Below are 22,681 nucleotides of genomic sequence, written 5' to 3'. Positions count from 1 at the left end.
TAACAATTGATGCAGTAATCTCTACAAAGACGACATGGGGAGAGTCTGGATCTTGCAGGACTAACACACTCCCGGGAAACAGGTATGATTATGGCTGAGGACAGCCTATCAATAGATCAAAGATCATTTGATTAAGTTGAAGAGGTAGGGCCTTAATAAGTCTGATTAGCTCCAGGAGCGGTAAGTTGACTACTTCACTGTGGAAAGAGAAAAGCCATTACCTTTTATTTCAGCAGTCCTTTTCCTAAATTCAGGCTTTGCATCAATTTCATCTATCACAAGAAACTTTAAACTATTTTTGAACACAAATAATTTCCTAGAACTGCCAGAATCTATCAAAGCTGGCAAGCTCAGAAGACCAAGAAACCCGATCTGGAGTTTTAATCATTTCAATAGTTACCAATTTATTTTTATAAAAAAATGGTAGCAATGTAGAATACAGCAATATTTTCTGGTTCCACACACGCAGGTTGTGAACATTCCAAGCAATGTGTACATTTTGGAAGGAGACTAGACAAGAGAATTGACCAAAATGTTACTGAACACGGGAAGATTTTTAAAAAAGGTTAAAAATTAGATATCAATAGTGTCTTCTTAATATTGCTTTCATTACTGAAGACTGAAGAAACACTTGACTTTACAGATAGGGTTAAAAAACAGGGTCGGGAGGAAAGGAGAGGGAGGAAAAAAAAAAGGCTGCTACAACATTGCCATACCATCAAAAAAAAAAAAAATCATACTTCAATATTTGCATTGATAGCAGCATTCTCCCATTGAACCATGTGAAACTACAGGAAGAAAACATCAAAGCAAAAAAAAATATGGCAGTTATCCATCAGTATTCAAAAACCTAGAATGAAGTCACTAAGTAGATGAACACTTATTGAGAATATCTACATTCTTAGCTGTTTCCCATTCTGTTCCAATAGAAACGCCAAGTTGAGTGTGAGCTTTGCTATTTTATTTTTGGCCGATTTCAGTTTTTCCAGTTCAGAGTTCACTGCATGCTTGGAATAGAGAGGGTCATTATAAATCCTTCTACACAACGAACTTTAAGTAGACAGTTGAAAATAAAATGTACTACTTGTAAACACACAAAAAAATACAAGCTTTTTTTGTTTCAAGTGAGCACTGGTTCCAGATAGATTATCTTCGGTATCTACCTCTTTCACCTCTGTCTCTGTCCCGGTCACAAATCCTCTCTCTCTCCCTTTCCCGATCACGGCCTCTGTCACGTTCTCTGTCTCTTCTATTATCTCTAGGACGGTCCCGTTCCCGCTCTCGGTCCCTCTCCCGAGGTCTGCTTCTCCGACCGCTGACAACTGCTTGTGTGCGGCGAAGAAAGTCGTCTACTCTCATGTCGTAGTCGTGCTGTGATGAAAGGACAGCTCTGTTTATTTCCATTCCCAGACTAAAATCCCCTTCCTCCCCTTACCCATACGATTGGCCATAACTCTTGGGAAAGCCCAGTATTTAAAAAACACAACGAAAAAAAGACATTATGTCCAGCATCCATAAGCACAAGTTTCTTCTTTCATCTTCAGGGCAGCACCACATCTGTGCTTCCACTCTGCAGAAGCTGGGGTTCAAATGCCACATACCAGCTTGAAGCAGCCTTCAAAGCCAGCTAACAGAAATTATTTAACAACTTGCCATTTTTTGATGTGCCTGTAAAAAATCATAAACCACAAACTTTTCTGCTGATAATTTGTTGTACATGAGCACAAGCAATGTTACAGGCATGTCCTTATTCAAACTGGGCTTCAGCTTTGAAAGTTCAGAGCTAGACAGCTGGACGCCATTTTTAAGCACACACCTCAGTTTTAAGAGCATGTTGTGAGAATTTTGCACTTCTGCATCACCTGGGAGAGAGAGGCTTTTCAAAGATGTTGGAAGTCTTTAGTCCATCTAAATAACTGATCTTTCCAAAGAAAACTAATACAGCTCTTAAAAATGCAGTTTATCAAAGTCAACAAATCTCAGGCTAGGCTAGATCCGTAACCCAAATTCCTCATGTTCCTAATCTGGCCTGCAGACTCGTGTCCCCCTCTGTCTCTGTGGACACTTACTACTCGTTTGTCTCTGTATCTTGCTTCGTGTGGTACAGGATGATGTCCTGAGTATGGCGGGTGAGCTTGAGGTGGAGGTGCATGGTGCTGATAGTAAGGGTGGTGTGGAGGCTGCTCCATACCTGGATACGGTGGCTACAAGAAAGTTACAGTAAGTTTGTTGAGTGTTTCAAAACAAAGGAATGCATACAAGGCTGAGTCCTGGGAATTAAGAGCAGAGGTTACTTTCATTCAGATAGAAAACATGACATCTAAATAAATCCAATCACAGCCTCCTAACCGAATGGCAAACTATTTTTCATTGTCGGCATACTTTACTACTTCTCTACCACTGTTTCTTCAGAAGTTTGGCCAACACCCTCCTCAAACCCCAAACATGCCTTTTTTCTGTGTCTGCCTCAAAGTGATACTGTACATAAAACTTCTGCTACTTAAACATGGTGGCAGCGGCTTTTTTTTTTTTTTTAAATCTATACATACAGAATGTGAATTTTGTCCAAACCAGGGAGGTCTTACAGAAATAAGTCTTTTTAGTGCCATTCCTTATGAATATATTCCTATTTTAAATGAACTTACTTTGCAAGACAAATTATTTAACAAAAGGTTAGCAGATAATTTTTTTTCCTTTCTTTCCCATATTACTGAAGCATCTTTGCTTGCATTGCTGTCACAAAGGAAGTAGGTGGAAGTGCTGGATTTTAGGATGACTACTTGGACAGCATGCAGAACGGGGAAGAGGGGTAGAAAAAAGCGGGAGATTCTGGAGGCCACAGCCTGACAACTTTGCTCACTTCCTTCATTTACAACAAACCAGAGCTGTATTTCAGGTGAGAAAAATGAGAGGCTATAGTAGCATCTCTACATCTGGCATTGCCTTTTGCTCATTCAACCAGAGACAAGTTATCCAAAATCAGGACCCTCAGGGCCAGAATTACTAAATATAAGCAAAATAACTAGTTTATAACTATTCTATTTTATTCTATTTATGACTATTCCTCCTGACATGATGGCAAAAATCACAGCTGTACAATTGAACTATCAGTTAATTTCCATGTATGTACCCATAGATACTTGTACTCATACATGGGGTTATCTGACTGGGAAAAAAGTGCATTTCAGTGGAGGCTGCAATACAGTAAGAGTTATTTTGATTACAGTGTCCAGTACATCCTGCTATTTTCCTGTATGCTTTGCTGCCATAGCCAAAAGCAAGCCAATGCGCAACACTAGAGCATGCCAGCCCATTCCATGAGTCTCTGCAGCAAGTCCACCCATTTGATGCATTTGCTGTTTGAGAGACAGCCAATCGCTACAAATATTTAGCGAAATACAAAATTTCATCACACCCTTTTGTGTAGGCTAAAGGAGGGTTCTGCTATTTCCTCAGAGCTTTCAGTTTCTTGTAGGTTCAAACCAAGCCAGACTCCTGCTGCCATACTGCTTACTAGAATGCTGGACTATTGCCAAGAGAGAAATAAATTACAAAATACTTGTTATAAATAATTTTCCCCCTAAAAATTTTACAGTTATAGCAAAGGTATGTTTTAGGAAAAGGGAAGAGTTGCACGCACACCAAATATGCTAGGGTCCTCTAGAGGGGAACAAAAAAGCCATATTCTACAGAGAAAAACTGAATTCAACAAGACACAAACCATTCCTTGCCATGGTGGTGGTGGTCCCATGTTGTGGAATTCTCTCACGTAATCATTGTAGGACTAAAATGAAAGACAGTAATATCAACATTTGTGATGAGTGTTCTTTGGAAGTGGTGAAAGCTGAATATAAGAAGTTGCCCAAAAGTCTGCATGCACCAACTTACCCCATTTAAAAATACATCTCGTCGAACTCCTGAAAATCGTCTGTTGGGAATAAAAATTTGTAGAACTAAATCCAATTTATCCATACAGACAAGTTACGAGGGCATAAAATTAATAACATGAACACACCTTACCTGTCTACTTCAGGATATCTGGGATCCTTTATATACCCTGTTCGAACATCAAGCAGTATTAATTCGATTTACTATTGCATGGTAACAGTCTCAAAAAGTACACTCATTAGAAACTGTCCTTTCATTCTGTGCCAGCTATGAAGTTGTGTCTAGCTGCCATTACCCTTGCTTTCGAAATAGCTCTCAAAAAACTTACAACTTCTTGCAGACAGTACAGAAATATAATATAATGCAGTAGTAAAAAAATAATACAGATATACGCATAGGAACTTGCACGCAGTACAAACAAATGTGCAAGGGGGTATCTGTGCAAATAAAGGCTTGAATTTTAGTCAAACAAATTGGGAATGCCCACAAGCTTGAACAGTACTATCCCGAGACAGTCAGCACACAGCTGTTACTACTTATTAGTCACATATTCCCTAGAACGTGTTCATCTGGGAAACCCTTAAGGCTTATTTCCTAATAGGTTTTGGATACAATGTTACACAGAAATTTGAAAATAACCTAAAAAACATCTGGAAAAGCCCCACAGGACAAAGAATTGTTGCAGCTTCAGTAAATCCAAGGAAATAAACTTTAAAGAGCTCAGTAAAATCGTGCAAACCAACAGGCATGCTTATATGATAAAATAATGCTTCCAAGCTTCACTATTTTAAAAAATTTTCTTCTGTACTCTAAACAATGGTCTTGGAAAGCCAGGGAGCAGAAACACCACTCTTTCTGCATCAAAGGACAGACTTTGCAGTCAAGCTGAACAGATGAAGGCACATTCTTAAGAAAGATTTAGAAATCTACTACTGAAATAATGGAATATGTATTTTAACAGCAGCGGAGCAAGATTCGGTAGATTAAAAGTGACAATTTCTTAATAATTGCTTTCTGAAGAAAAGAAATATGCAATATTGCCACTGCAAACATTTCTTTCTGGAGCACAACAAAATTCCTGGTCTCAAACTCATCATTAGACCCTCTGTAAAACACAGGTAAACTTTCCTCTCTATTCCTCATGTCAAGCTTGTAAAACATTTCTCTCTGAAAACATAATTGAACATCTACGATCCTTTCTAAACACAGGCTGCTAGCCAGGCAATCTCTGCTGAATTTCCCCATTGGAAATTTCAGAAAAACCTTTTAATTTGATGATTAGTGCATTGACAAGTAGGTCAGACCAATTCTTGTGCCTGTCAGGTACTTCAACTACCCGTATTAACAAAGCGCTTGAAAGGGTCATTCACAGCAATGTACACAATTCTGAGGGTCTTAGAAGCGCTCAGCCTAGATCAACTCAGCTCTCTCTCGAACGAGTGAAACAGCGTCACCGACTTCTGTGAGAGGTGGGTTAAACCAGGAGTCAGCACTTCGGACAGGTCCCGTTTTTATATCTTAGTCATATCAATATTTTACTTTTGAATTAAATGAGGATACACTAAAAGAGAAAACACTTGTGAACTGGTGCACACAAATCTTCATAGTAAGATATTAACCTGGTCTTTGGTGAAACTCAGGGGGATAGTCAATCCTTGGTTTCTTTCTGCTGTTATGAATATCATAATCTTCTGGTCGACGCCTACACAAATTAGATATCAAAGATTAAACAAAGTGGCTTGGAGCATTCGTCACAGCAGAATACCTCACAGGAATACCTTGAGCTGCCCAGATCTCAAATTAATCATTCCATCTGCTTCAAAACGTTCTACAGCTTTAAATTTGAACTCAAATAATCAGGAACAACAATCTGATTAAATACCCTTCATTGTTACTTTCTGGCTACAGGAGCTTTGGTAATTAAGGAAGGAACTCTACTCAACCGTACGTTCGTACCAAAGGGTAACAAATTTGTCTAAACCAAACCGAGACTTAGGCTTTAACATTATACTTCCCGCATTACATTTTGAAACAACCTATTGGATAACAAAAGAATTTACAGAACTAAATACAGTGAAAATAGATATCAAAATATATCATCACAGTCAGAAGGCATGGACATTGCTGCATGTGCTAGCTCAGGGGTAAAGAACTCCATAAAAGGTCTATTTCCGTAACATTTATAAATAAAACTGTGCATGCTTTATGAAATTGCTTCTTTCACTGTAGCTCTTCCAACTGGGTAGGCCAGTTACATTATTTCTAACAATTTCTGTTCTAAACAATTTACCAGCAATGCACTGGTGCCTTTTACAGAACGTTTAAGAATGCTTAAGCTTCCTAATAATTAAAAACAATTGGGGCTCCTTTCTATACCAAGAGCTCTTTTATGGAAGAGGTGTTATCTTTAAGAACTTCACTCTGAGGGAGGAAGTTTGTTTATAAAACAGTTACATTCCAGTTGCTGTTATGTTTAATAAAGAACTGAAAACTGTCTGCTAATTTTGCTCCATTGAGGTACATAAACATTAATGGGACACTCCAATGCTAACACAACAGTGTTTCTAAACAGAAAGCAGCTACAAACCCATTCCCTTCGCCCCCACCCCACTCCCAGCAATAAAATTCCCTATGACAAGATATGAAATTAACACTTTCTTAAATCGCTTAATTACTGTGCAACTTGCTTGTTGAGTAACAAGCTCATGTCGCTTTTAGTTTTATAGAGTCATTTCTCCTCCCCCTTCCCGACTTCAGTCTTTAAAGCCCACCATACCCAGTTACTAAGTTTTTTAAAATGAAAGCAGATTCTTTACTATGAGCAAAAAGCCCAAAAACCAAAGCAGTTTCATCTACAGCAAAATCAGATCAAGGAAAATAAAAGCTGGTGTAAAGAATAAACATACCGCTTTCTTGTAGTTTTGAGAGTGCATTTACGACCGGTATAAAATATGATAGAAACAGTTCATATAGTAGTCCAACTACTGACTTTAAGCTGTAAGCCACACACATAAATGGAGGCCCTGGCAGGCTTGAGAAGGTGTGATGGTGTTATATGTATAGTTTGCAGTCCATTGCAAAACCTTCACTTGTATATACTTTATTGCACTGGAAACCTCTTAGCTTAACTTCAAAAGCCATCTTGGTGTTCAGTCCTTTAAAGCCAAAAATAGGGGGGCGCTGCCAGGTTTCCTCCTACCTACTCGTGACAGTGTCCTTTTTTTAAGCTCAAGGAAATGGGGACTCTTGTTGGGTATCTGTACCTACCACAGGATGTTTCCACAAAGAGGAAACTTAACCAAAGGTTTCAGCCCAAACCATACATCAGTCTGTATGCAAAGTGGCTACACAGGGAAAAGGTGTTTGGCAGAAGGGCTAATATCAGTTCTTTGCAAAGACTTCTCCAATTCTGTAACAAGTTATACCCCCTTTTTTTCTGGAAAATGATGTTAAGTTCATATAGCAGTGATCAATAACCATGTCGATCCTCTAAAAATACTTTAAAGTCCACAGGTACTGCCAGCATCTGGAAAGGTTGTATATACAGACACAGCAACAGCCATTCTTTTTGGTTTGTTGCCGGGTCTCCAAGGGCCACTTGATCCCTTTTGGAAAGAACCTACTGTTTTCAGAAGCTCAGCAAGATGTGTGAATTCAGTGGTTACATGTTAGAGAATATTTGGCAATGGGGTTAACACATCACGGTGACACAATTTGAAACAGTCCCAATAATGCTCCTCTTGAATATCAAAATAACTTAAAATATTTTATCCTCAAAATGAGGCGGCATCTTCTGAAAAATTCTAAGTGATCCTTATAAAAGTCCCATATTTGATAAGGCTTATCCAGAGACACACCTGAAAGAAAAGGCTTTTACAAGATATTAACACATTTTTGGCATATAAATATTTCCTTCTCTCCATCTAGCCTGCTCATAATCAAGCCAAGCTCACCTACAGCTAGCATTACATGTTGTATTATCTCAATAAATGATCTAGTCTAAACTAGAGCACTTTAAGAGCTTTTTTTCTGCAAAAGCAAAGACCCCCATTTTCCTCTTGAAAAATGACAGACCGGGGAACCATGTGAAATCCTCAATGAAGCCACAAACTTGTCCATGCAGCTTGATTTGAGGATTTTCTCTCTTCTTTATCGCAGGAAAAGCTTTGACGAATCATATTCCTCCATCACGTTATTCTGATACATGTGCCTATTATCAGTCCAAAGAACGTTTCTAACCTTCCCACGTCCCGAACAGGGTCTCGACGGGATGGGCGTCCTCTTGATCGGGGTTGTGAGTGCATTCTTCTCTTGTGCCTCATTTTATGAATGACTTGATACAAGTCAATACTTTCATCAGGAGGGAAGAGAAGACAAAGTTGGGTTCCACATTCCGGCTCTATTTCCTAGAATTAGTTAGAAGTTCAGTAGTGGTTTATAAACTGAAGAAATGAAACTCTCCCCAAATACACTGACAACATACATTAAAAAAAAAAAAAAAAAAAAAAAAAAAAGAAAGACACTTTGAAGAGATTTCAGTATCACTAGAGACAGAGCAAAATTCACTTACATTACCTTTCACTCTTTAGGCACTACTTAGACTTTTCATAAAATAGTCCAATACTTGGGGCAATCATATCTTCCCATGAGACATACAGGCCACATCACTGTTTTGCTACAAAATCAGAGGACTGTTTTTCATCACAAAGAAAATGATCACCTATTACAGAAAGAAAAGTGACATACGTAGGAAAAAAATCCACCCCAGCTTCACATACAAAGCCATGGCCTGACGAAGTTGACTATTACCACTCAAAAGTGAGTTCTTCAGTGTATGAAAGACAGGTCCATGAAAATACCAGCTCAATGCTTGACAGCAATCAAAACAAACAAGTCGTGTGTTCAAGATTATTAGGAAAGGAACACAGAATGAGAAAGGTCATTATATCACACTGAAAGTCCATGTTCCATCCACACTTTAAATACTGCGTGCAGTTCTGGCCCCTTTGTCTCAAAAAATAGGGGGACAGTAGAAATGGAAAAGCTTCAAAGCAGGGCACCAAGGATAACTGAATGAGTGCAACAATTCCTACATGCAATGGCTGAGCAGGTCAGGTCTCTCTAGCCTAGAATAAAAGAGGAAATCGTAGTGTATGGGGGACAAGATGGATACAATGGGAGTGTCCAACACCACAAGCTGTTTGCAGGAGAGGGACAGAGATCAACTTGTTGAATCCCTCTTCCAGTACAAGAACTTGGGGCCATCAAATGAAGCTAGCAGGAGCCAGGAGCAAAACAATCCAAAAAAAGTGCTTCTTCAAGCCGGTGCCTAGGAAGCCTGTAGAACGCCTTCCCAAAGGATGCTGTAAATACAAGCAGCTCAGCATACATATCCTCAGAAGAGAGATCCACTCAGGGTTACACAAAATGTAAATGGATAGAGAACAACCACTTCATAAAATAACCAAAGTTGAAACGCAGGAAGAGCAAGCATCAGACAACGCTTGCCCAGTACCCAGCAGTACAGCACTTTTATAAAAAAAGATGAAACTCACGTCTGGATTGCAATTCTATAGTGAAGTGGACAAAACGTGAAAAAAATTTGTTTCCTTGACCATTTAACAGAAACGAAATTAACTGAATTTTTTTTTTTTTTTTTTTAAGAAGTTCACACTAAATTAAAAACAAGATTAAAAATATTGCTTTACTTGTGCTACCCAACAAAGTGAACATGTCTATGGGCAAAACAATGCACACTCTATAATTTCCATACAGTATGGGGATTATGCAACTCCCATCTTGTCTTAAGAAAGCAGACCCTGTTATTTTAGTCAAGGCTAGGTTACTTGATGACACCAGCAATGTACCTGCACTCTGGTATGTCTGACAAGACAAAGAGCCACCCCACTTAAAGTTTACTTAGCATATACTTTATAATGGTAGAGTCTATGCCCTAAACAATACAGTATATAAGAAAATGCAACATAGAACACAGCTGGAAACACCAGAACTTGTTCTTAAAAAAAACTGATGCTATATGGGTTTGCACACCATACAGTGCAAGGGATGTTACATTTCAAATCCAAAATATCAATAGTTTTGAAGCAACAAACATTGTTTATCACAAAGATGACAACAGAATCGGTACTGTATTGTTTTCTCTTTCTTTCTTCCACAACAATATTAGAAATAAGCCAAATGCCTTTGTCACAGTACTCTACTGCAAGTAACAGCTGATCTAAAAAGATTACAATCTTCTGTACATACAAAGCTGAAAGCAAGAACTAGAAGACATGGGTTATAGAAAAGATAAATAAATTAACAAACCTGTCCATCACGTCCAATCTTTACTGGCTTATGTTCATTCCAAGGATTGGTCAGGTGAGCAGACTTAGTGAATGGCAATTCACGCCTAAATATGCAAGTGGCATCATTTACAGTTTTGCCTCCGTTTTTTGTAAAAGAAATTTAACAATACATACAGCAGGACATTACATACAAAATAATCCTGTTACATTTTGCACTGTCAGGTCTGAATGAATGTATTAGTACATATTAAGCATTAGTAACTGAAAATTTCACTCTGACTTACTACAATATTAACTAGCATAGTCCATACTATGACAGCCTACCTTATTAAAAAATTTTTTTTGGTCTTTGTACAATATCAAGATCATGCTTGCTTATTATCCCACCATCTGAATACGCCGACCAGTCTCTATGTTGAGGTGGTAGCTCAAAAAAATAGCCTAGGTTGGAAGGGACCTTTAAGATCATCGAGTCCAACCATTAACCTAACATTGCCAAAACCACCATTAAACCACATCCCTCAGCACCATATCTACCCACCTTTTAAATACCTTGAGGCCATTTCTTACCAAAATAAATCCCTGAGCATCTGACCTAACTATGAAGTTAGAACTGCTTTGAGCTGGAGGTGAGAGTCAGTAACTTCCAGAGGACCTTTCCAACCTAGATTTTTCTTCCATTTGAAGTCTCACCTTCCCTGTATTTAGTCTTTCTGGCAGCCCAAAGTGCTTATACAACCATGCAACGTATCTCACAGGACTGATACAGATCTTTTTCTTGAGAGGTTTAAAAACTTTTCTGTAAGACATACTCAGTTAAATCAATGAAAATACTGCTCACCACCTATACATTATGCAAGATACCTGTATTATTTCATAGGTTATATCAGAGCAGTAGCATTTTCTTTGTTCAGTCCAAGATGTCAGATGAAGACAGATCTGTCCTTACAGGACTTTTTTCCCCTTTTATCCACAGCTCTCTATTCAAGTGAACAGTTGTTTTTACTCTAAGATTTCAGAATACAGTTTTCTAGTTTCAGCGCAAGAGATCAGTGAAGAAACACAACCAAGTGTTAAAAAAATCTCTAAATTAATTAATTGTCAACATTAAAAAAAATAATTCTATAATGCATGTCAGGTACTGACTCGGACTCCCAAGCTCAGTAACATGGAGGTGTGGATTTGGGAAGATTGAAGAACAGATCTCTGGTTGAATAGTCTTCAAAAGGATGCTGTCAGCACTTGAGTGAGAAATACATAGAAATGGTGTTATAATGCCTTGTTACTAAACAGTAACATAAATGAACAATTATTTACCTGCAAATCCAGTCAATTTTAAAGACACCTCCCAACATTTTTGCATTCATTCCTGCAGGCAGCACCCAGTGTATAGGTGACCCTCCGTGATGGGACTCTGAAGACAGCCTTGCAAATCCTGAAGAATTTCACATTAATTGTAACAAAGACAACAGGAAAGCTATTCCATATAAAACTCACTTCCATTTACCTTGGTAACAGCTCACTTTCCCTTACCTTGGAATTTGCCACTCTCTCTTACAGAAAAGATCAAAATAACACTCCTCGCTGATCTAAATGCAGCATTAAGCTTCTTTTCATTCACTGGAAGCGTCGACCATACTCCCTAAAACAAAACAACACCGACCCCACCACCAAAATATAAGAGTTCATCTCAAGTGACCCAGCTAACAGTATATAGTACATATACTGTTATATATAGTATACTATTACATGTTGTATATAGTGCAGGTGAGGAAAACAAGACCAAACTAGTGTTCTGGGATAGAAGATAATGGAAAGAGAAAGGTATTGCTAAATTCAGTTCCTTCAGAAAATATTTTTAGCCTGCCCCATGACGAACCTTCTAAAATACTGGGTTTCCAATCTTCTTTTAAACACTGCAGATGCATTTATATCACCTCTAAGGTTTCATTTTTAATTGTAATGATGGACAGATATATGAAAACCTTTGCCTTTCGTATTTTTAATGTATGTTTTATGTGACTTTGTGAGTTCATGTTTATATAATAGACAAAAATTAAGACAACCCAGCAGCAAACATATCCTGAAAGCTGGGCAGATAGACTTCAGTAACCTTTTTAGTTTGACAGATTTGTTGACAACAGCTTGCAGACTTTAAAACTCTTTTAGTGAAAGGCCAGAAACATGAAGACCCCAGACCAACATTTTAAAATGGCACGACAACTCAAAACAGTTTGTTCAGCCTCCCACATCCCCACCTACTAATTCCTACCTTTTCCTTTTCACCAGCCATTGTGTAGCCAAACACAATAAAACCTAATCTGTTTTATGGTAACAGCTGAGCTGAGCTACAGAATACCAGTTTGCTGTATTACTTTTCAGCAAGATCAGCCCCCATATTCATCCTCTGGGCAAACTCAGAGGAGAAGTTTATACTGGTTTAATATGTTCAAACTTCAGCCTCAGAATATGCTCTAGGATCTACTGAAGAAATTGTTCCTCCCTCTTGCTTTTTTCATTGAAGACATGTTCTCATACTCTACTCTATGCAGAGATTAGTGCTTGCCTGACTATAATAGTACTCACCAGAGAACTATTTGGGGTTTCTTTACTAGCTTTCAGGCAGACGTATTTTGCTTTAGGCTGCTGGTGAAGCCCTGCTGTGAACTAGAACAACTTACTGCAACTGCACTGCAAAAGCCAGTTTCAAAGTGCACTGGCGAAGCACTGATGCCTATACACTGAGAGACAAAGCATCCACTCCACAAACTTTAGGAACAAGGATACTGTTGCAGCCCCAACTGTGGATGAGGCACAGAGAGGTTATACTCCCCTAGAGAGCTAAAGCAAACACCAGTCAGAACAGTGTTCGCTGCACAGATCAGACTCAGAGCTGGTGGGAAGGCTGTCCAGGAATTTTAAGATTCATTTAATCATTTTAATGCTATTCTATTTTAGAAAATCTTCATTAATAGAATCATGTACTCTGTGTATATTGTGTAACAGCAAATCAATTACTTTCTCTACAAGCTCTTCCAAGTAACACATGCAAACACAAAACCACCAGAACAGCCTACTGCCATTCCTCAGCAGTTCAAGTCCAGTGCACTGGAATCCTTTCCAAAGAACTCCCTTACACCAGCATTGCCAGGCATACATTGCTGCGGTAAGGCTTTAGATCCCTGAATCAACTGAAAAAAAATTACTTTTATAGCATTAGATGAAAGTCAAAACAACCTTCTGAACCTCCTTGCAGTACAGCAAAATGAACACAGGTGCTGATGAAAGGGAGGAAATGTCATCACAACATTCCCAATGGAGGTTGGCTTAGGGCATTATCAAATGGACCTTGAGGCCTCCTTTTAAACACAACTCTTATCCAGATAAATGACTGATGGTCTAGAAACTTTTCTAGGTTACAGTGGAAGAAGAACAGATACCCTTGAAGAATCAAAGAGCAGTAACTTTCATCCTTGCCTCTACCAAGATCTGACTGATGGAGAAAAGAATGCATCTATCTATATGCTTTTCCATAGTAAGGTGGGTGTATCTGAAAATAAAATGATCAGTTCGAAGAAAATTCAACATACCTTTGCTTTAGCAAGTGATACGTTTTCATGGTTATTACTCTTGATGAGAAAGAATCTTGCATCTTGGAGAATGTATTTAAGTTTACTTGTTTGGTCTGAAAAAACAAAATGTCAAATAAGCTGAACTGTAAATATTTACAACTGTCAAAAATGTTGCTTTGAGTGTAGATAGTTGCTTGTTTCCTTCAAAATATACTACATCCCACCCAGTTCCTACCTATAGATTATCACAGTCAACCACCCAACTTGAAGTCTAAGCTGTAGAGCACAAAATGCCAGGGGAAACCAAATTAAAACTAAAACTTAGATATTCAGGTAAAGAAAAAATAAAATAAAATCAGCATGATTCAGTGATGTTCCGATATACAGGACTTATTTCCTTGCTTAAGAATTTTTGCATAAATCTTGGGTAACATTCATATCAGCACAAGTCGTCCAACAGAGAATGCTGAAATGTTCTTTTTTTCAGATGTAAGCACTTCAATTTTTCTTTAACTGCCTCTGCAAGGAGCAAAGCAACTGATTTTTTGCATATCGCTCTCAACACATGCAAAAGTAGCTCAAGATTCACTTGTTATGCTCAGAACAATTATGCACTCAAACTGATTTATATCGGAACATCACTATTTACAGGTAATTTAATGAACAGAGACAATGGCTTGCTATGGGGCATGCATTAAAAATTCAAATTTAAATGATACCTTTTTGGACAGCACGAACGGAAGATGATAATTTCTCATGCTTCTTTTCTGAACCTGTGTTTAGCCAAAGTACATTTGTTCAGATTGAGCCTTAATAGAGATAATATACAATTTCTACAGCCTTGTCCCATACAATTTTCATTCATGACAAATTACGCTTTCTGGCGCGCACCCACACACACAAAAAATACTATTCGATGTGCACGAGTGTTTTGTTTCATTTTTTTTGGTTTTGGATTGTTTGGTTTGGATATTTTTTTTTTAAAATAGTATTTGAACAATTTCCTACTCAGAAAACTAGTCACTGAATCATCATCTTCCAAGTTTAAAAAAAAAAAAAAGTGAAAATTCCACTTAAGCAACAGAATAGCATTAAAGTAACAAGAAAGCCTACTTCCCCCCAAAGGTATCCACACACAACATGCCAGAAGTCAATAACAAATTTTACAAAGCTACATACCCCATAAATCTCTACAGCCAGTTACATTTATTTTAGATTATACATTAAGATTTGATGCAAGTCAGGATGACAAGCAGTAAAAGCAAAAATACCTGCGTATGATTCTGATGCAGAACTTCCACTTCTGTCAAAAACAATTGGAGAGATACCTCTAGCTCTCTTCCTCTCCTTCTTTTTCTCATCTAAAAAAACCCATAACAAATAAAAGCAATATTTTAAACACCAAGTGGCAGATAAAATTGAGATAACAAGTACTAAGACAGAAAAACATCTGTAATAGTGAAGTTAGCATTTGGCTTGCACATGAAAATTGTGGTTGCTGCCCCAAAACTATCCTGCACAAAAGAAGCTTTTCATTCACAAAAGGAAGACAAATGCCACAAATTTAGGAGTTCTATGCAAAGTTTAGAGACAGAATTTATCTCCTAGGTGTTTTAGTAAGGGTGGTTTAGCTCTTCTGTCCAGCCTGCAGCCACATTTGCAACACATAGCACAAATTGTGTTGTGACAGTGATATGGGCTTATTTATTCACAGCTCAACAAAATGGCAAGAGGTATGAAAACAAAACACTGTGGTACATAGGCAAATATTTCCACTCTTAAAAGTAGAACATTACATAACACATTAGTGTTATGTTACACTATGGAGCTTTTTAGAACAGTTATTACAACTTCACTTGTCTTTAGGTTACACTTTTCTGTCCTCCAATTCCAAACAGCAGGGCTGAGCCAAAAAAGGCATTACGTTAAGCAGGATGACACCTATGGAGACTTCAGACAAGGAAGATACACAAAAGAAATCTTAACAGGATTGCAACCTGCTTTCTTAAAAAAACACCCAAAAACCCATCAACCACACCACAAAAAAGACACCCAAACAACTGCACAGCCAAAACCAGAAGCATTTACGTTATTAACACGTCACATCTGTAAGCTAGGACCAGTTATAATAGACAACTGTGAAGCATTCTTCCCTAGTTTCTGCTTAAAACATTTCTCCCTTTCTAAGTTCATCCTAATAGGTAATCATTTCAACTTTGGTTTAGATTTCCTATGCTGAAGGCAGCCACTATTCAACTATCCTTCCCTGGGGAGACCATGCTTTTACTACATCAGTCTACCTGGTCACTCATCTGATGAATACATAACAGCTCAACACCAACTTAAAACAAATCATATGGGAAACTAAGCCACTAGATAGCTAAGAAAATATTAATTCTAATGTTTCAAACCATCGAACAGCAAGGCCAAAGCAATCAAGAACTCTATGAATCCTCAGCATGGTAATCCTGCCACCTTCCTGTACACTTTTTCCTTGCCTATTAATATCTTACTGACTTGTGGTACTAAGGCTTACTTTTGACATAGTCAGGAATTGAATATTTTTAAAAGCAGCCAAACTTTCAATGGCAAGATATTTCAGATTAGCATGCTAGATGCTACCTACCTGATGCATCTGAACCAGTGCCAGATCTGACTGACCCATCTGTGAAAGAGGCGGATTCAGACTCAGAATCGCTGGCTTCACTTCGTGTGTCATAGTCATTTCCTTCCTTCTGATCTCTCTCATCCTGTTCATACTCTTCTTCATCCTCCTCTCCATCTTCTTCCACCTCTTCGTCCTCCTCCCCTTCATCATCTTCCTCTTCTTCCATTCCTTCCTCTTCATTCTCTGTATTGCCTTGTTCAGAGGAACCACTACTGCCAGTCTCGTGATCTGAACAATATTCTTCAGAGTTCACCTCTTCTTTAGAAGAATGGCTGGATCTGCTTGGTCTTCTATCCACTTCATGCCTGATTCTCTGATGTTTAAAGAAAAAGTGAATCAGCAGTCATATAACATTGTCAGGATGCGCACACAGTCCTAAGAGAATGTGCCTTATAAAGGTCTCGTATAACTGATTTATAAGGCAGCAAGAATATTTAATACCTCTGAACCATCTGGTGTAGAAGACTTAGCCCTTCTGTCAATATCCCTCTTCCTCATGCAAGTTTTTTCTGGTTGTCCTTTATAAGGTTCCCTGGAACTGCTTGATATGCGCGTCTTTCGATCACCATCTGGGCGCTTGTTTCTATCAGACCTCTGATACTCCTCATTCTTGTATTCTGATATTGGTTTTCCTTTCGTACTCACTATTCTCTTGTTATTGCTAACTGATGAGCTAGGAGGCTTTGGCATCATTTGCCTCGATGAATGCACAGAAGGTTTTTGTCTCTTGCTTTCAATGTTTTCCATCCTGTCAGTTTTTCTTTTTGATCCTTAAATAGAAAGAGATATCAAGTTCAATGTTATTTTTTATATCAAACCAAAAACTGTGCAGAGGTGCCTACTTTCTCTACTTTGGGCAACTCCCCTCTTGCAGTCATAGGCAGCATCTCCCAGTTGTAGGCTTTGCAACAACACTCAAAACTACTTGTTAGGAACAGCTCATGCTCTAGCATGTATTTTACTTTAAAAGAGCAATCCTTTAGGCTTCGGTAGGTGTTTTCTGAATTTTGTATATGGAAATGCTACATTAAATGCTTATCGGACTGGCCTGAAGCCAAATCAAGAACTGAGCTGGAACGAGACTTTGTGACCCTCTTGCTCCATTTCCATTTTACTTCAACAACCAAAAAGAACAGTCATTTTCTAACAGCAAATGAATTCACAAGCCAGACTCAGCAACTGCTTTTGAGACAAAAGGAAACCTAGTTAACTGTTTGCCTGGAAGGTCCGGAGAAAAAGCAGATCTCCATGAAATAAAGACTTTTGGAACTCTTCCACTCTTTGAATCGGTTATAAGAGCTGCTACTTCAAAGACCTTAACCCTAATAAGAAAGACAGGTTTTACCATTTATGTTGCTGCAGGGCGTCCACTACCAAAGCCACCTACCCTTTTTCTCACTTTTATCTTGCTCGCTGTCAGGGTTATACAACTCATCATCTTGGTCAGGAGCATCAGTCAAAATGTCATCCAGAACGTTCAGTTCACCATCTGAAAACAAACAAAAAACAACTATAAAAAGTCTAGATACGTAAACCACAGTAGAACTAGTATTTACAAATCCGAACATTTCCTTTAAGGTTACGGATCTGCCACAAGGCAAAAATTAACGTCTTCTTGATTTATTTCCACAATTTCAGTTGGAAGGATTAAACAAAGCCAATAAAAGAATTAAAATACGTCACAGGATGCATTTAGGTCCCTGAATAAGGTCCAAGTTGGCTCCTCATGTCACACAAGCTTTGCAGGAAAGCTGACCTACAAATGAAAGCTTAACAAAAAAGCTTGCAAAAAATTTGAGTAAAAGGAGACTGGGAGGTAGTCTGAGTGCTGTAAGAGGAGAGATCTCTCTCCTCAAAATCCTGAAGAATTTGCACCTGAAGTTCTCTCCCCTCCTGCCCTGCTATTTTTGTTGTTGTTTCTGTGTTAGGAGGGAGAATTTTGTGGTTCACCTACAAGTAGAAAATATACAATAGGGCAAGTTAGCAACAAGAACATAAAGTTAGGTCATCCCACTGATAAAGGGAAAAGTAGTACTTATTTGCTGCATAATTAATTCTGAGCTGCTCTGAAAAAAAATGCTACAACTAATTCACCTTGATTAAAAGGGCAAAAGTCTAAACATTCATGCCAGAAGCAGTAAATGACCACACTCTGTCACAATACTTTTAAAATTTGCCACTGTTTGCAACTCTGTTTCACTCTGCCTGAAACCAAAGGGGATATATGGTGATTCTAGTAGAAGGATTCACCTGCTTTACGACAGCAGAACTGTATTGCAAGCACTTTAAAAATAAGAGCGAAATAAGCCTAAGCACGCAAAGAGAAAAATAATAGAAAAGGTGCTAATTTTGGACTCTCGTATTCTTCTCCTAAACTGTGGAATCCTTAGCTCTTTCCCCTTTATATTACCTATGATTGATTCTGTGTTCTGTGTTGAGGAAAAGCAAAACAGAACAAACTCCAAGGATTCAGCTAGTTGACAGTATCTGTAGAAGACACATTGTACAATGTTATAAAGCAGCAGGTAAGGCCTCCTCTCCTGGGTGAGACTGGGATAAGGCAGCAAAGTCCTCCAGAGTTTGGCAACTTGTCTATCTCAAAATCTTGAGCTGCATCACAAGAGAAGTTTTACAGCTTGATATTAAAAAAAGACACAATCCACACCAGAAAAAAAGTTAGTATTATATCTTTAGTATATATTACTGAATCTGAAGTCAGCATGTGTGCTAGCTTTCCTGCTGGCATTTCTCCACATTTTCTGTGGTAGGGAAATGCAGAAGCGGTCCCTGAACTGCACAAATGCTGTAGCTGATGCAAAGGAAGCAGTGCAGAGAGAGGTGAATCAAGCCTTTCCCTGGCAGTTCATGGTTAGAGGGCATTTAAATGTAACACAAGGCTGCATCATAATTCTCTTGGGATCAGCTCTTTGTATTTGTAGGCACCTATATATCCCAGAAAATATTCTTACTGTTACTGATGAGAGTCAGATTCATGGTTGTGCAACTGTTAAACGGTCTGCAATTTCCTGGCTTGCATTCTGCTTCCCCACGGAAGACTAGGCAAGTTCAGAGCACAAGAATTTTTTACTGGAAACTGATGAAAAGGAGTTGCACTAGGATTAGAATATTAAACATATCACACATAATGAACCTCGGCTTTGTTTCCCTTTTGGTGAGGCAACAGCATACTTGAGTAAACTACAGTTAGCATAGCTATTGCAGTAGCATTCAGAGGTGCTAAAAGACTGATATATTGTCTGGTTCGGAAATAAATAAGAAGATAAAGAAAATCTAATGGCATAAGCAAATCTGACACATAGTCCTGATAATTCCCTTGAGGTTAGGTGGGCCTGGTTTATGGCTGAAACCTTAAGCAAGTATGCAAAAGACAGGAGCAGGATGAGCTCTCTCCCCACCCCCTTATGTGGATACATCTATCTACTTTATTTAAAAATAAATTTCCAAACTTATTTAGCAGCCTGGTGATGCAAAAAGGGCAATATGAATATACAGTTCTCATCTCTCACTTGCATCAGGTATACTGCTCAACTGACCTCCACAAGATGATTCCACTCAGTGAACTGTCACCCCTGGTGTTCAACCTGATGAGCTAAATTATCTCAGACAGATCAAGATAACGATCAGGAAAAGAACAAAAAAAAAAGAAACAGAAAAACAGTACAGGACAGATTTCTTACAGTTCATCATTGCTGAAGGGGGAAGATCCATATGAGTCCTTTTCATTACAGGCACTCGCAACTGGGCTCTCCTGCAACTCATCTTTTGTTGGCTCTGGGGTGTGTTGGATCCTTCCATGAACAAATTTAACTCACCTGAAACAGCAGGAAAGTAACCTGGGGAGGCCATTTTTCCTCTGCTGGCCGTGAGCATTAGATCTATTCAAGGAAGGGTCCAAGCAAAAATCTGATTTGGCAAACAGAAGAGATAAGACCAGGCAATTTCAAACTAAAAGGGTGCGCAAGATTTATTTCCACTTTTTTTAAGCAGTGAAACAGCATTTTTCTTCCAAAAGGACCATAAAAATAACGTCGCGTTTACAGCAGAAATAAGTTCAGTTACAAACATGCACTAACACTTACTATTCAGTCAGAATCATCCCTTCCATAGGACAGAAAAATATAACCAAATTAAAATACAAAACATAAAAAACCATTATCTGCTACTCACAACTTGACCACTGTCAGTGATTTAAAAAAAAAAACCCAAACACAAAAACCCCAGAGAATAAAAAAATTCAAGTCCATCTGGATAAATGATTATATGAGCAGAAATTTATAGATGACAACAGTAAGCATTTCAATGTCACTGCTCATCGATGGTGGCAGCTAACACCTGTTTCAACACAAGCTGGTCGTACCCTATCCCACCAGTCTTACAATAATACCATCAAGAATCAAGCACCAGAAATAATTTTGCTTATAGCTTCTAACAAAATTTAGTGGGAATTTTCCATGTGATCTAATTTCACAATAAATGTTAGAGACAGCAAACCAGCAGTCTGACAAAAGACATTTTATGGACATCTATCCTGCAAAAAACTTGTCATAAAATGTATTCCATAGAAATCCAAAACAAGGTAAAACAAAGCACAACACCAGAGTGATCCCTTACCTTTTTTATAACGCTGCTATTATCTGCACTAACCACCAAACAGCAGTCTTCTACATTTAAACTTTGTTTTTATTTCTTAAATGAACTATTTTAGAAGGACTGACTCATATAACCTCATAGACAACATGCAGATCACTTCATCTTCTGCATACAGTCACATGCAGTTATATGAGTTGTGAACATACATTATGCTGGAAATGTTCAATTCCCTTAATTCAAACTTATTTACCCACAGTGCCCAGAAAGCATAACTGGCTGCAAAAAGACAAGCAAAAAAAAAAAAAAATCATCAAAATAATATTCCAACAATCAGCTTCTGCGTACTAAAGTAACTACATCCCACAGCAGAAAATCCTGCAAAAATCACGGCTAAAGATCCAAGCAGAAATAAAGAAAAGCAGATGTTTTCTGCGGCAAGATCACCAGCACTACCTGGCTACCAATAATGCTAAAGTTACGGCCCACGAACTTCTTCCTGTCCCCGCTGCTGAAGTCACCTTGCCCTGAGACCACTACCGAGAGGGCACCGCACTAGGGGACGATGGCTCCCACCACCTCCAGCGCACAACAGGGAGGATGGCCCCACACGCCGCGTCTAAAGACGACGGAAATTATGCTCCAAAAGGGCCCCCCGGCCCCTCCGCTCTCCTCACAGACGTCTCCCAGAGTGAAGGCCCAGCACCAGCAACCAAGCTAGGCCTCGGGGAGGGGGGATGCCTTGGGGAAGGGGAATCCCCCGGGGGGGGAGGGGGCATCCCCCCTCCCCGAGGCCTAGCAATCGCCCCCACCCTTACCGCCGGGTACCTTTTTCCTCCCGGCTATCAGCCGCCATCCCGCCGCCGCCGCGACGCGTCGAGCGCCTAAGATGGAGGCTCCCTCTTCCTGTACGTAACGATTCCCTCTTCCCAGGGTGCACCGCTTTGTTTACGCGCCGCGCGTCACCCGGCGCCGCGGGCGGCGCACGCGCGGGGCGGGGGCGGGGCGAGGGCGCGCGCGCGCTGCCGGGCGCTGTGGGGGGCGGCCGCCATTTTTGAAGAGCTGGAGGGAGGGGGAGAGGGATGCTGAGGGGAAGCCTGTGTCTTTTGGTGCTCCTGTGCTGTTGTGACGGCTGTGTGAGGCGTTGGGGCTCTTGCTGTGGGTCTTAGTAATCGTGGTCTTCCCCCGTGTTAGGTATTGCTGCTCCCCCGGTTTCCTTTGGCTGGTTGTTTGGGTTTTTTTCCCCTAAGCAATTTTTTTTTTTCTTGCTCCTGTTTATGCTCATTGATCTCATCAGTGCTGGCCAATATCTAAAGGGTAGGTGTCAAGAGGATGGGGCCAGATTCAGTGGCACCCGGACAAAGGGTAGAGGGCACAAACTGGAACACAGGAAATTCTGTCTTAACGTGAGGAAAAACTTCTTTACTTTGAGGGAAACAGAGCACTGGAACAGGGTGCCCAGAGAGGTGGTGGAGTCTCCTTCTCTGGAGATAATCAAAACCTGCCTGGATGTGTTCCTGTCCATCCTGCTATAGGTGAACCTGCTTTGGCAGGGGTATTGGACTAGGTGATCTCCAAAGGTCCCTTCTAACCCCTACCGTTCTGTGATTCAGCTTGTTTTCTGATGTATGCCTTCA

The 22,681-nt window shown here is 39.4% G+C and overlaps 1 protein-coding gene across 5 annotated transcripts; it reads right to left on the bottom strand.

The window, feature by feature from the left end:
- Positions 1 to 373: 373 nt before the first annotated feature.
- Positions 374 to 22,004, bottom strand: YTHDC1 (YTH N6-methyladenosine RNA binding protein C1). 5 transcript variants are annotated; one of them, XM_074589309.1, is made up of 19 exons: positions 21,873 to 21,963; positions 20,135 to 20,269; positions 18,847 to 18,923; positions 17,824 to 17,925; positions 16,878 to 17,206; positions 16,395 to 16,749; positions 15,040 to 15,129; positions 14,488 to 14,541; positions 13,787 to 13,881; positions 11,730 to 11,838; positions 11,514 to 11,631; positions 10,216 to 10,300; positions 8,128 to 8,294; positions 5,508 to 5,590; positions 4,021 to 4,057; positions 3,889 to 3,928; positions 3,722 to 3,784; positions 2,070 to 2,204; positions 374 to 1,371 (listed from the first exon to the last, which is right to left on the bottom strand). In XM_074589309.1, exons 5-19 carry the CDS (start codon positions 17,181 to 17,183, stop codon positions 1,147 to 1,149), a joined length of 1,962 nt encoding a protein of 653 aa, XP_074445410.1. In that variant the 5' UTR covers positions 17,184 to 17,206; positions 17,824 to 17,925; positions 18,847 to 18,923; positions 20,135 to 20,269; positions 21,873 to 21,963; the 3' UTR covers positions 374 to 1,146. The 5 variants fall into 5 exon arrangements, with proteins under 5 accessions (XP_074445410.1, XP_074445406.1, XP_074445408.1 ...); XM_074589305.1 differs by lacking the exon at positions 18,847 to 18,923 and having other exon boundaries at positions 21,873 to 21,988; XM_074589307.1 differs by lacking the exons at positions 18,847 to 18,923; positions 20,135 to 20,269 and having other exon boundaries at positions 21,873 to 22,004.
- Between the last annotated feature and the right edge of the window lie 677 nt (positions 22,005 to 22,681).

The sequence above is a fragment of the Larus michahellis genome, chromosome 5 (assembly GCF_964199755.1).
Source record: "Larus michahellis chromosome 5, bLarMic1.1, whole genome shotgun sequence".
Taxonomy (NCBI): Eukaryota; Metazoa; Chordata; class Aves; order Charadriiformes; family Laridae; genus Larus; species Larus michahellis.
This window is presented reverse-complemented; position numbering and strand designations above follow the sequence as displayed.